The sequence below is a fragment of the Stegastes partitus genome, unplaced genomic scaffold (genome assembly GCF_000690725.1).
Source record: "Stegastes partitus isolate 25-593 unplaced genomic scaffold, Stegastes_partitus-1.0.2 Scaffold526, whole genome shotgun sequence".
Lineage (NCBI taxonomy): Eukaryota > Metazoa > Chordata > Actinopteri > Pomacentridae > Stegastes > Stegastes partitus.
In genome coordinates, this window is record NW_007578257.1 from 174,259 (window position 1) to 189,592 (window position 15,334).

At 40.7% G+C, this 15,334-nt stretch overlaps 1 protein-coding gene across 1 annotated transcript in view; it reads right to left on the reverse strand.

The window, feature by feature from the left end:
- LOC103361715 (contactin-associated protein-like 4) overlaps positions 1-15,334 on the reverse strand; it is a 161,583-nt gene that overhangs the window by 109,996 nt on the left and 36,253 nt on the right. Inside the window, exon 2 of the mRNA XM_008287871.1 lies at positions 1,816-1,926. Within this exon, the coding sequence (XP_008286093.1) occupies positions 1,816-1,926 (111 nt within the window). The remainder of the gene's footprint in view (positions 1-1,815; positions 1,927-15,334) is intronic.

Here is a 15,334-nt window from a genome sequence, read left to right on the forward strand (position 1 = left end):
GCAAGACCGAGTCAAGACCGAGACCAAGACAACGCAAGACCGAGTCAAGACCGAGACCATACCAAATGTAACTTAACGTTGGTCAGTGTGGGCCACACATCTGTACAGTGATCTCTGTAGTTATTAGTGTGGACGGTCCATAACAGTAAAACTGGTTAATGCCTGACTGTTGTAAGAAAAGAACGATAAAAACATCACAGTATGTGCTGTCTGATGGGAAAAAACGTGTCCCAGACATGAAAGATAAATCCAATTGAAAAGTATTGGTTTGAAATTCGTGCTGGGGAACATGAAAAAGTTGGGCAACTATAGATTAAATTTTGTGATTATTTCACGAATTGCCGTGAGACTGGGTTGTGCCGCCGTGGTCTCGGCTGCTCTCGCAGTAAAATCCTGAGTCCTCTGTGCCCGAGACCAAGACAATACCGAGTCGAGTCCAAGACAAGACCGAGACCGAGCTCGAGTACGACAACACTACGATCAGAGCGAGTGGATTATTTTTTAAATTTCTTTTTTTAAATGTATAGGCATAAATCTACTTATTTGTGTGTTTTTATTGGTGTGTCAGCATTCAGTTTATTACCTGTGTACCTCGATAAATGGGATAAAGTGGTTCAATTCAAAGTTAGAAAATAAAGTTCAAAGTAAACCTTTGTTTCTGCTTTATTGTTCTTATTTTTTTCAGCTGCATCACCCAGCCCTGGTCCCAGCTTTCATTAACAAGTTTAAAGTGCACCATCTTTTCATATCTTGGACATCTTCAGGTGGCCTTGCACCTTGTAAAAGTTAATGAAAGACCAAGAAGTGTCAGCTCCATTACAGCAGGGCGACTTCAGACCAGCAAATGTCAGCACGGGGCAACAATGAAATTAAGCTCTTACAGGCTTTGCTACACAGCCTGAGATGTCACTGCCTGCTTCTTGTGATTAAAAGTCGTAGAAAGTAAAGGCAGCTTCCATGAGTTCTGCTCTAACATTCAGTGTCCTACTAAAAATATGCATTCACTGTATAGCCGTTTGTTTTCTTAAAGTCTCAATTATTAAAGTAACAGAGGATTGTTCTTAATGCTCGGCTTCCTTTGCTTTCCCAGGTGGTGGAAATCATTCAGATCCAGATTAAACCCGTCTCACCCTCCCAGCTGATTCTGAGCTTTGATGTCAGGATAAAGCAGTGAAGCCTGCTCCCTGCAGAAACCTCCACAACAAATCACAATCTTCATTTTGTCAAAGCCTCACATCAGCATCCAACACGAGACTCCCTGCTGGGTTTTCATGCAGGACGAACAAACAGCATTCACATTTATCCTCCTCGTATAAAGCCTCCAATACAAACTGCACCTATAGAGAATAAAGACGAGACAAAGCAAATGTTCCTTGGTCTCTTTCTTTTTTCTTTTTTTTTTTGTCGTCTCTGAGAAATTATTCTGATCCTGTGTCTACCTCCAAACTAGTTGCCAGTAAATTACCTTTGAGTCTTTGTGAATCCGGTAAAAACTTTCCTGTTTGTTATGTTTTATGCTTTGCGTCCTGAGGTTAACGAAGTCTCCTCTCTGCTGAGCTCCACAGCAGCTTCTTAGCAACAGAACAAAGATCTCTCCTCTCTGTTTTCTCTATTAGACTCACGTAAACTTCACATTTCACTGGACAGAAGCAGAAAGTCCCATCTTAGAAAAACAACACATTACATCAGACCCGAGTACACACAGCGATAACAACATGTTCTATCCAGTCTGGTGGGTCTTGTTACAGAGCCTCATCGAACGCAGCATCATCAAGTGTTTTCAGGTCAACCTCAGCAGCAGTAACGCTTCCTTACCTTCTCTCTTGTTGAGTTTGGCGAAGCCTGGTGCGTGGCTGCTGGACAGCTGGGAGGAGCTTCTGAAGGACGACGGCGGCAGGTTGGACACCAGGGTGCTGTCACACACCTCTGTGGACCAATTAGAAAGCAGAGACAAAAATCTTGTAAACAACAGACATAGCATATGTGGTCTTTTTTGAATGGGGACAGTTTGTCACGTGTTTTTGAGACTCTGTGGCTCTAATGTTGGTTTCTCTTGTATTGTCACATCCTTAAACACTTGAACAACATCAAATTTGTTTGTAACTTTTTGTAACTGTACTCTGGCAAAACAATTTCCTTCGGGATGAATAAAGTTTATCTTTATCTTTATCTTTATCTTTATTTACACATAATGTAGAGTTTATTCCCCACAGGGAGCTACATCCAGTACAACTGGGCGACTGGATGAATATATCCACATATGTGCAATATTTTCATTCTTACAAGTGCAATATACAGTCTACCTTGGTGTTTACACAAATATTTAGTGTTAAATATAGCTAATTTTGGCTTTTCTACTTCAATGTTTATATTTTTACTATAGTTACATGTACATGCTTGTACTTTACTTATATTTTGCTGTTGTTTTACATTGTACTTATTATTTATTAGGCTTTTTAAAAACCGGGACCTGAGCACTAATTTCGTACCACAAACATGTAAATGTGAGCTGGCTTGAATCCTTGAATCCTTGAATCCTATATCAGCTGTTGGCGATGAGCTGAATACATCGGCAGTTGTTTTTTGGGGGTAATTTTACAGTTCGCCTCTGTGAGAATTCAGCTGACTAACCTGTAAAGTTCAACTGAAAGCGTGCACTCACAGGAGCTTGCAGTTGGAGTTGCACGTGAGGACTCAGGTTGTGAAGCCACTGTGAAGTGCATCCAGATAGAACTGATTCAGTTTCTGCAATCAGTCATAAAGTGTGTAAATAGGCACACATTTCAGTAAACAGTTGTCTAAATCTGGGGTGTTTTCTGTGTAACAGTGAAACTGGGTGTACCTGTGAAAGACTGCACCATGTCTTACAGCTTCAATAATATCTATTTCCTCCTTTGAAACACAGCTTCAGTCCACAGATGTCTGCCCCTGTCTGTAAACAGCAGCTTTCAGTGTTGATAGGGACATAAAAGCCCACTTTATGCATGGTTGCAATTGTACCTCCTTCCCTCTCTTCATCTCTATAGTGGGGCAATAAATGCGAGTTAGCAGGTACAAGCCAGGCGAGAGTAAAAACACTTAACTAGAACCAGAGGTCTGTCATGTTTACGAGCCGCAGACCTGGAAAGGTAACATGTCTCTTTACGAACCTATAGTCACTGAATCAAATAGTTGGGTCTCCGAGTTGACAGCGTTGTGTCCAGAACAGATTATTAGAGTTTACATGAATGCATCACAAACCTGTGCAGAGACGTTCATAATACTATTAGTGAACTCCAGAGTGATTCTGTTCTGCAGTGAAAAGCTGCCAATATGTTTTGTGCATGGAGACAAAAGGCTGTTGTCCACATGTGTGTAAGAAAGACAGAGCAGCTTTACAATGAAACACGTGTTTACCATTTAAGTAGGAAAAAAAATATAAAATCAACATGTAGTAATGAGTGCTGATATTATGATGGGACACCACAAATAAATCTGTGTATGCAAAACACTGATTAAACACTACTGGATTCTTTCAAATAATGCCGGACACATCAGCAAATATATCTGCATAATGGAAATTTTCAATAAATCACCCAGTTGTAACATCCAGCCAATGAAAACGGTTATACTGTATATTAGGCATAAGAGGAGTTTCCCAAAGTGTGAAGTCATGCATTTGTTTGCAAAAACATTTAAAACTGTGACCTCAGGACTGAGCTCCATGTCAAAGTAAGCACAGAAGCTGTAGAGCTGTATTGTGAAAGCTGTCGGATCCAGTGTTTTAGGGGTTAAAAATCCACATTTTTATAATTTCACCTTTTTAAACCCAGAGTCACAAGGTGCTTCACAAAAGAGCACCGATTAAACAATAAAAGAGATAATGAAATATTAAAAAGGGCAGCAATAAAACATTAGAAAAGGCAATGAAACATTAAAAAGGGCAAACATGACTCATTAGAAAAGGCATTACAAAATGTTACACAAATCTGCACAGACGGGTTTTTACAAGCTCTTCAAACTGAGATACTGAGCTTGTTCCACAAGCAGTAAAAACAATGAAATCACAGCCTTCCTGGTCTAATCCTCTGCTGCTCATTTCTTTGTTAAACCCATCTTTTGTGAGCTCATCCTTCTTTATCCAAGCTGGACTTTAAATGACAAGACTGGCCCTTTAACATATTTATAGAATGTACAATGTGGTAGGAAACTATATGCATATGTACTATATGTAGGGTCCATGCTTCCATAACAACAGCTGGATAAACCTGCATGAGACAAATAAAAAAGTTCCTGAAAGTTCTCAGAACAAGTTACAGAAACAATTTCATCAGCTCTCCAAAACAAATTTAAATTATCTGCTAATTATCCAGTTTTACAAGCAAATCAGCCTCAATCAAGCCTTATTAGATCATCAAAACATCGATTACAAACAAAGACAATAGTAGAGCAGCTAATGCATGAATTATAACTCAACTCACAAACACACATTTTAGCAGCTAAACAGGGATTTATCATTAAAGGAGTTTCACCTTTAAGCAACACTATTTCTGCAGCTGCTGAGTGAACTTTAAAGCTAAAACCATATCCAAGAGCACATTTGGATCCAGAGACAAGCTCACTGCAGCATCCACTCAACCTCCCAGAGTGAAACAAAATTAAGAGGCTGAGAAAAGTGGACGGGCGTATCACACATCCAGAGTGATGGAGCACCTACAGGTTCAAGAGAGCAGATGTAGCTCAGTGAGAAATGGGGTATTTTTTGTTGAGTTGCTGGTTTAGTGTCAGCTAAGTGGAAAAACAAGCTTTCGACAGCACAGTACTGTCTCTAAGTGCACAGTAAGTAGTTCATAACAGTAGGTTGGCACGAGAATGTCTCCTCTCTAGGCATGAAAATAAACATTTCTGTTGTTCAAAATCGTGAGGAAAGTTTGACTGAAGTGTCTGAACTCCTCTGCAGAGTGAGGAACACAGCTGAGCAGTTTGCAGAGCAGAAATCGACAGTACAAACTGCAACGAGGATACCACGATGCCCGACGCAGCTGGAGGTGGATTATTCTCTGTCTCTTAGTCTGAATGAAAAACAGTTAAATTGTTAAAACCAGCAGGAGGGGAGCTCACTGATGCTGAGAGGAAAAGGCCCTTGTATCTCTAAATGATCAGCTTTTCAGGATGAAACAAGTTCAGTGCGACAGCTTTTTGTTGCACTCTAAAGCCTTTAAGAGGTAATAATGACAAAAGAACTGTTGAGTCTGTGAATTTTGCAACATGAGTGGAGTCTAATCAGTCCAGAGCAGGTTTAATGTTCCCCAGGTGGAAACAGGTCTTTCCGCTGTAATGGCACCACACTTAGATGAATGAGCAGCGTAATAATGTCCAGTTGGACGAGTGAATGGTGTAATTCTGCCTCGATGGATAAATGAATGCTGTAATCATGTCGTGTTGAGGAGATGAATGGTGTCCTGACTGACTCATTACAGGCCGGATACTGATGGAGATGAATCAGTGTTGTCAGAGGAAACCTTTACATACTTCACACATTTGGTTTATGCCTGATTGGCTGTAATAAAAACATCATATATTATACATTATGCAATAATTAACATTTATTAGACTTGTTTTAATTGGCTTCTCTCCCAGAAGCCTGTAAAAAAAAAATCACAAACATGTTTTTTTTCTCCTCACATTGAAGCACCGCGCTAGTTTTACTGCAGCTATTTCTTCCATTCGTTAAACACACATAACAGAGATTTAATATAATAAGCCATAAGACACAGGATAGAAATTAATGTTTGTTTAATGAGATTGTGGTCTGCACAGTGTAACTGTATCACACAGAGATTCATGAACGTCAGCTTCATTAATATTCACAGTTTTCCTCTCAAGCAGCAAACTGTAAGCTAAAGCCAAAGCAACGCTGCCTCCATCTAAAGCCTCTCTGCTAATGGATGTTGTTCTCCACCACCGAGACAAGAGCCAATTACTATGATTCACGCTGCAGTCCGACCCGAGCCCACAACTCCGACAACAAGGCTTTAGCTTCGATTACTCTGTCAACATCGGGGTACTTCATCTCCACGGCACGAGTCTTCATCTGCCTCTCGATATCCAGCACGGCCTGATAATTTTATTTGCTAAAATGGAATACCACTGTACTTCCAGAAACACTTCTCACATGGAATTTGTAGTTAGACAAACTCAACAACAGCATTGGCTTATTTGAATGAAATGAAAAATGCTTTATTTATCCCGGAAAGGAAATTCAATTTATTTCAATATTTATATAATATATATAATATACAATATAATATACACACAGTTTGTTTTTTTTGTTTTTTTGCTATGGCAGCCATTTGAAGCAAATCTCCAAACTAAAGGAAGGTGTAAGGTCACCGTGGACTTCGCTAAGATATCTGCAATATGTAAACAACAATTTGTGCAGCTTGCATCAGTGTTTGGACCCATTTGGTCTGCAATGGCTTTGGTGAAATGTAACGACACCAGTTGGTGCTTTTAGTCATTCTTGAGTAATAAAAGTGTGTTGAAGAGCTCCATTAGTGAGAGCAAACACACATTAAGTCAGCTGAGGACAAGGCAGCCAACAGCCTTACCCGACATCACGACCTCACACACACACAGCATCAAATGCAAGATGTGCAGCAGCGTTTGTCCTCCACATCACATCCACAACACGCATGTATCATTGACTGTCAACCAATCCCTTGTGGGCGTTTATGCAGTTTAAATCTTGCATCAGAAGGGAAATATGCCACTAACAATAAAAAGTATTGTTGTTTTTACAGAGGCAACAACATGCAATACCAGTGTGAATAAACTCATACTCTGCTTATGAAAAATTCTGTCTGCAAATGTCCTTTAAAGACAGACAAAGTTAGCAGCTGGCTGGTGAACACAGCGGATGATTTAGCAGAAAAAATGCCAATGTTTGTTTACCTGGTACGAAATGGAACTAAAATGCAGCGATGGAAAGTAACTTATTCACTTAAATACTACAAGCAAGTACAATTTTGACATACTTGTCCTTGACTTCGGTATTTCCATTCCATCCATCCATCCATNGTGAAGACCAGCGATTGAGCTGCCAAGTATGCAATTAGTGGACAACACACTGTAGCACCTGAGCCACTTCCATAGAGGGACACCTCCTGGAGCCACCGGCCAATGTATTGTTATCGCTCTTCAAATTCATTGTTCAGACCTCCAACAACGTTCGAGTAATACAAAATATGTTGTAGGCTTCCCCTGGCATGAATGGTAGAGTCCAAACAAAAGCACCAAACACAGAAATAGAAATTTAAATGATTGAGTCATGTTTTATTTACGAATTGAACAAAAACCCACAAAGTAGGGACTTCCTAATCCTGATCCTAAAATCTGGATCCGGGACAATCATGGGGAGTTTAAACTGACCGGTATCAGCATAAACCTGTGTCCAGTTTGTTTGTTTGTTTGAACATCTGTTGTCACACAAAAATGTAAAAAAAGCCATAAGAACAGCCATCATATGTTCCACTTGGACACTGAGGACACTGACCTGCTAGCCTGAAGTCAGTCAGTCTTATAGAGGTCTTTATCGTGGTGTTCCTTTAATAGTTCAACCCCCACAGAGTAACATGAAGTGCCTCTAGTCTGAGAGAACGCCTCCTCTGGTCACCACAGTAATAAACAGTAAGAAGACCGAGGTGCTACAGCTAATCCACAACACTTGAAATGTGTATTATTTTGGACAATGGTATAGACAGATGATAAAATTAAATGAATCGGATTGGAAGCTAAAAACAAACAAACAAAAAAATGATCATGCATCCCTCCAGCAAAGTATTCCAGGATCTACAAATTTGTGACAATAAGAAAAGCTGCAGCTGTTGAAGCCAGTACACTCCAACCTGGACGTCCAAACAGCTGAATGGACCTTTGTGGTGACTTTGTTTTGCCTGCTGCTTTCTTTTTCTTAAGATTTATGGGAAACAAGGATTTTAGCCATGAACAGGTTCAGCATCAGATGTGTCGGTTTGGGGTATTTATTGCAATTATGCTGACTGGAAACAGGAGGTCAAAGCACTGCAAATGCTTTTAAAGTAGAAAAAAAGTCCAGAGAGATTTCAGTTGTTGAACTTTCCTGAAGTCACAGAGCGTAACTAAATATTAAGATCAATACCTGTTTAATTGGCTGCTCTTACATAGTCCCAATTTACAGCCTCCAATTAAAGTTTAGCTCTGCCCTCAAATCTCACTCTTTGGGAAAACGATTACTGCGGCACAATTATTCCTTTCAAGTACATTTCAGCATAATTGCAGTGGCGTCACTGAACTGTCAGTGTCGCCTACAGAGGAGGGAAAATGTTTAAACATGAAGACCGCTATTAACATTTGGCAAGAAGCTAACAGAGCCGACTAAATTAGCTCTAACTGATGAAAATGAAATGTAACGCAGACGACGGACAGAGACACTTCGGCTAAAGGAAGAGAGGAGGTGGAGATGGGAAGTGGAGAGAAAGATACTGAAAAGGAAATAAAAAAACGAGACACTAAGACGACATGAAGAGAGTGGGAGGCAAGGGGGAGAGGAATGACAAGAAGCAAAAATAGAGAACAGTAACCAGTACAGAAACTGAAATAGTTGAGTCATTCATCCTCCAAGTCCCTGGTAAAAAGGCCATTCATCTCCAATCAATAGACTATCGAGGCTTTTTATCCACTCGTGTTGCCTTCAGACCTCCACTGTGATCAGCTACATCAGGTTAAAGTCTGAAGCACACGGTCAGGTCTTCAGGTCACAACGCTGCGGAGGAGCTGTGCAACTGTTGGCCTTCAAGAAGTGCTAACAGAGAAAAGAACTTTCAAAGTTTTTGTTTCCCTCGATTACAGCCACAGTTTTTTTAAGTCAATCTTGTTTTTTTCTTCGGTATGTGTATTCAGAGAATAATAACAATAAAAAAATCCTCAGTGTCTGCAGTGGCTATGGATTGTTTGGCCACACTAGCTTTTTAAATGTCAGCATGAGTTGGTCTGTTTGGTTCCAAACTGAAATATCAGCTCTCCGTGGACCTTCAGCAAAAGGCAACCGGACTTTACTTTAGGGTTCTTAGAAAAACCTTGAAGGATTGTGATGGATGGATTACGAGGAATTACGATGACCGAGAGAATCTACGCAGAGGTATCGGCTATTTGATGTCTTTTCATTGAATCTAGCAAACAATTCCTAAAGTATAAACTCTGCTGACTTTGCTGATCTGTTCTGTCACTGCGAGGTTTACGTTTGTTGCTGGGATCAACTGCAACAGATTCCAATTAACAACAATCAAGGAGACTGACCACCCGTATGCAAAACCAACATACACTTGCAGGTCTCCAAGGTGAACAGCCTCTGGCACGTTAGAACAAGGCAGGTAAGGGTAGTCGGCAAGTTGGATCCGTAACTTCGGGACAAGGATTGAAAGCATTGGTGCCAAAATTTTAAATAACAAAAAAATGCCTCTGTGTGTTTATGTTTCACGTATGGTTAATATCAAAGAGAAATTTTGAACATTTCTCATTCAGGGTTGGTATCTTGGTACTTGTCAAAGTCAAGGTTATTTCTAAAGTACATTTTAAACAACTTGAGATGAACCAAAGCACTGTACAGTTAAAACACAATAAAGTAAAGATAAATCAGAATAAAGGTGAGAAGAGCATGAGCTCATAATAAGAAATGAGACAACACAATAAGAGATGAAGTCAGCGTGTCAAGATGTACTTGAATCCAATGGCAACAAAAACAGGTGGATTTTAAGGAGCGACTTGAAAGTTTCTACAGTCTGAGCAGTTCTAATATGTAACAGGTAACTGTTCTGAAGATCAGGGTCGGTCACTGCCATAGACTCCATTGCCTCCTTTTTTGTACCTGTATCTTTAACCCTTTATGGGACCAGTGACCATATTTGGTAACTTCCTTCCAATATGTCCGCCCTGTGCCTCTCCTTGAGGTTGAAGAACCATGTGCACTTTGATTTAGTTTCTATATTGGTGCCAAGATCACAACCTTACGAAAAATGTCACTAAACAAATGTTCCACGCATTTCATAAACGCTTTGTGACTAGTTTGCATTGAACTCCACTTTGATTTATTTTTGACATTATTGCCAAAACCACTACCCCAAGAAAAATGCTACTAAATGAATTTGCCAAGCACTTTATAAACACTTTAATACTGGTTGTGTGAGTTTACATCACATGTTTCTTCAAGGATGTGAACCCTTGCTGCACAGAAAGCATGAACTGACTTCAAGGTGTGATGTAAATTATGTCATCCACCAAAATTCGCCACCGCTGCGGACCATCTGCATGCAGCCCAGAAACGTGTGACCAAGCAGAGCGTCTGCACGGCAAGTATTACAAATAGGAAAACAATTAGTGCTTCAAACAAATGATGCACGAGGAGAGAATTTGCCAGGAGATTGTCCCTCATTGCCACCTTTAGAGGAGCTATGATTTGTGCATGTTTTCCATCTACACAGCATCTACAAATGAACACCAACAATGGTGCTTTTTAACTGTATGTTGTACTCAAAAAGTGACCAAAAGTTTTACACACGTTCTGCTAAAAGTCAGCCAAAGATGAAATGGTCAGGGGTGAACTTTTTTAAAGAAATCTGATGGATTGAGGTGCACTCTCTCCTAAATCCTCACCTCACATAAGACATAACTGTGAACAGCTGCTGAGGTGAAGGGCCACATTAAAGTACCAAAGTTAGAGGCTTCCCCTGGTGGCACAAACAGGTATCACAGCGACTCCACAATACCTACATCTGAGAAAATGGTGTCCGATATTGGCTGATGCTATACATCAAAGGACACAGTTCACCAGGGAAAAAAAAAATACTGGATGAGTAAAACAAGTCAGAAAAGTAACCTTAGATGCTTGTTGTCGGTCTTTATTCAACAAAGCCGTTGCATGCTGCTGTTCTCAGGCTGCACTGCTCCTATTTCAAATGTTCAAGCTCATCATCTATATTTACACAACAGTCTAGATAAACTTGCAGCAACACATGCCTCTCATTATGTTCTGTATCATGAACTATGGTACAATGACGTATTGTTACACCTTTGTTAAGTCAAAAATATAATTACGTTCATGATATCTAGATGATCCTCACTGATCATCAATAGCAATGGGGTCTGAATGTGTGTAATGGTATAGATTTCTTGTTAAGGTGCACTGTGCCGGTCGCCTTCCAAGACTCTGATAATCTCTGTTCACTTAGTGGGTTAATGAATTGAGAGTGAAGCTGCTCCTCGGAGAGCGACTGGAGAGGGCAGAGCGTCAGCAGCAGCAGCAGGAGCAGGAGATGGAAATGAGATGGAGGCATTCATTTATTCATTGATTTCTTCAGCAAACAGCTGGGATCGCTCCCCGGGATCCTGCAGCAGGAGCTTTCTTATCTACCCACGACATACTGGAGCTAGATTAGAAAACTGCATGAGGGTTACCGCTGTCAAGGTATTATTTGTTCAGCCATTTTATTTGCAATAGAAGTAAGAAATCCAGCTCTGTAATCCCACAGCGACACTTCAAATTATTGTTGTTGGTTACAGTTCTCTTCTTCTAATCTGCTATTTAACCATTTTATCCACTTTCCTCAATCCATTGATGCCAACCGTCCTTGGATAAAACTATATTTTAGGGTTTTATGCTATTTATTGTACCTGGGTTTTTCTATTACATGATTTTCCAAAGAGACAACATTCTGTTCTATCACTGCATACAGCATGCGCTGATATTCCTGCACATTATCACAACACCAGCAGTCTATGAAAGTTCTACTTTCTGCTAATGTCCTGCTGGTGAACCAGTGGGTGGTGGAAAAAAAAAAAGTGTCTTCTTTATTTCCACAGCACCTCAATTAGTATTTATGCCTGTACATTGCTGACGTGGTCGAATATATGTGTGCATACAGCAAAAAGAGCAAAGTGGCAGTGATAATGGTAGCAGTGAGAGTTTCCAACTGGGAAGATGCTCAAAATATTAAATATCTCCTGACTCTTCTGCTTTCTGGTCTATTGAGGCTGCTGGTGGTGAAAAATATCTATTTTTTTAATGACCCCTGCCTCTTTTGTGATGAATTTCACCTTTTATTACAGTTAAATATCAGTGGAAAACATTTTTTAAAAGTAGATTTTACATGACGAGGAACCAAATCCAGAACATTCACAAATAGGTGGTCGTTCAAGGTTGAAATATGGAACAAAAGCAAAATAAGATTCATCAAATTTAACTCACATGACGGCTGAAGAAGAAGAAGAAGAAGACTGAACTTATTCTTTTGATCCAGATGTGGTNCATGTTTCTGGACCTTGTGGGAGGAAGCCGGAGAACCCGGAGAGAACCCACGCTGCACGGGGAGAACATGGAGACTCCATTTCCATTTCATGCTACTTTATATTTCTACTTCAACTAATTTCTGAGGGAAATATTTCACTTTCCACTTCACTGGCAGCTGACAGCTTTATTTACTTCTAAAATAAAGATTTAACACAATGGATGATACAACAAGGTTTTAAAATACAACACACTGTCCTGTGGTTTCCTCACATTTTACATGTCTCTGAAGTGTTAATACGATGAGGAAACAGGGATGTTTTCCTTCTCAACTTCTCACACTGTTTCATTTCATTAACTGTTCAAATGATCCGACATCTCACCAAAAATCAAAGGCTAAAATAAAACTGAAAACAGATTTGTGCATCAGAAACTTCCTCTTTCCTCTACTAATAAACACTTCAGATTCATCTTCATCAACACTGGACATAAAATACTGAAACTTGCAGAAGCTACACTGATAATAATCAATCAGTCAGAGGGACCAAAACAGCATCATCTATATTTTACTGCTAATACTTGTGTACTTTTACTTCAGTATGCTTTTCCATGCAGAACTTTTACTTCTAACGGAGTAGTTTTATGTGGCTGTTTCTGTATTTTGACTTACAGTCGTATCTGAATACTTCCTCCGCCGCTGCTAAAGAAAGCGTGAGACTGAACAGAACTATGAAATGAATGCTAATGCTGCTCTGTATCTGCTGGATGTGTGAAAACTGGTTCATGCAAGTTGAAGAATTATAACTTTAAAGGCTCATATATGCACATGGAGAGTTGTAAGTCTATGAATATTAATTTATAACATCGGGGAGCCTCCAGCTTGGCCTCAGCGACTCAGTGACTCTGAGAAGTTTCTCTTTGATTCTGAAATTATCTGGTATTGACTGAAGTGTGTTCAGGACAGTTTGTTCCAGCAGTTATCATTAAACATCCTGCTGTAGTGTACAGTTATGCTGCACTTCATAATCAAACTTATCATAAGTTGGTAAAAGTGTGGTTTGAAGGTTCATACATATTTATTTCCACTGTTCTAAAAGCCGTCCGGCTACTCGACAATCATCAGAAGCCTCCAGCTCTGTGGACGTCTGAAGCCCCTCCTGATAGTCTTTATCCCTGCAGGCCTTGCCCTGACAGACACTTGTTACTGTGGGTGGTGGAGGAGCTCTCAGTGTGAAAAGCAGGTGAATTGCAGTCGTCTGAAGAGGTGAGATGAGAGGGATGGCTCTCCAACGCCGAGTGCTGTAATCCCTGAGGAGATAATGTGTGGTGAGGTGACACTCAGCAGAGACAGCAGCGGAGTTTAAAAACACTGGGCCGCTTTTCTTCAGCGAGGCTTTGGCATTTAAGAACCAGCGTCCCTGACAGTGTGACCAGTGGAGCACAAACACAGACAGCTCAGAGGAAAACGGAGCTAAATGTTGAATACCTGCTGGCCTCTGCAACCAACGAACCTCAACACTGACCCTGGCTGTGCTGGACGGAGAGCCTTCCTGAATATTAAACTGCTGCACCTTCCTCCAACACAAACCTCTTTTCTTTGTGTCATTCCCCACGAAAGAACACTTTTCTCCTGACATTTCCATTTGAGGCATCTAGATTCCCAAAATAAAACATCATTCCTTAACAACTGAGAGTACATTTTACTTTTGTGCAAGTCTGGGAGCCGCATTTCTGAAAAGATGAAGATGTCATTCTGGGAGGAGATGATTGAAGAGATGATTTATTTCCTAAATCTAGGAGAGACTGAAGTATATACTGGCTGACAAAAGGGGTTTCTGCTGCTGGTGGAACAAACACTTGAACCAGAAGGACAGTAAAGCAATATATTGACATTTGATTGATGGAGAATATCTTTGTAGCCACCTGGACACCCATCACTCAGCCTCCAGACATTTCATCAGTTCATACAGTGTCAAGTTTATCATTCCGCTGAAGTGACAATTTGTGAGTTTGACTGCATTAAAAAGCCTAAAAGGAGTTTAAAAAAATCCCCGAAGGATAAAAGCCAAGTATATTTAATCACCCCTGAAATGGCACACTAACACCAGAGACAGAGACAACGGCTCATTCACCTGCGTTTCCTACTTCTTTACTGAATAACAAAGTGCCCACAGAGTCCGTGACAGAGCTGGAGACCCTGAATACCGATGAGCTCCATCCATCACCTCAGCAAACAGCAGCGAACAGAAGGTCCTGCACTCCGGAGCTCTATAAGACCCGCAAACCCAGAGTTCAGCGCTGCTAAGTGCGAGCCGAGCCGACTCGTTTAGCCGTTCAGAGCACGTCGCGGTAAGCAGGATAATGAGGCTCCGGCGATGGTTGTTTTTGCTGCCGAGCACTAACAATCATCCTCAAGCAGAAAACATCAATGTTCATTTCGCTAATCCGCACAACTTCTACTTCCAGTTTGACCCAAAGGGTTTTTAAGCCTGTTCCTCCTCCCTGGATGTACACAAGGAAGGAGAGCTTTAAAAACACTACATAGTGAGACACTTTGCATTTAGTTTTTTCTTTAGCTCACTGGCATGGTTTGTTTTCTTCAGTGTCATAGAGGTCAACAATAAACCAAAAGCAAAACAGTCAACCATCTTATATTTGGCAAAGGTCTTTATAAACATTTTTAAAAAGGCCCCAAAAAGATTTCTACAGAAGCCGAGAGCGGTCGTTTTCCGCTACTGTTCTTTCTTCGCCATTTTCTCGAGATAACGAGTTAATTTTCTCGTTATCTCGAGATAACAAGAATCGTTTTCTGGTGAAAACGAGATAATTGGTGTTTGTGTTTGCCTGCTCGTGCCCGGTCCAGGATGGAATCCCAGGTGTGTGGGAGGTCAGTCACCAGCGGGGGCCGGAGGACAGACGAGACCGGGCACGAGCGCTTCATTGTAAGTTGTCGTGCCCGGTCAGCTGTTCTCATGACACGTCATGTCGGAGTTCCCGGTCAGCTGTCTATATAAGATACGTCACACCAGGAAGTCC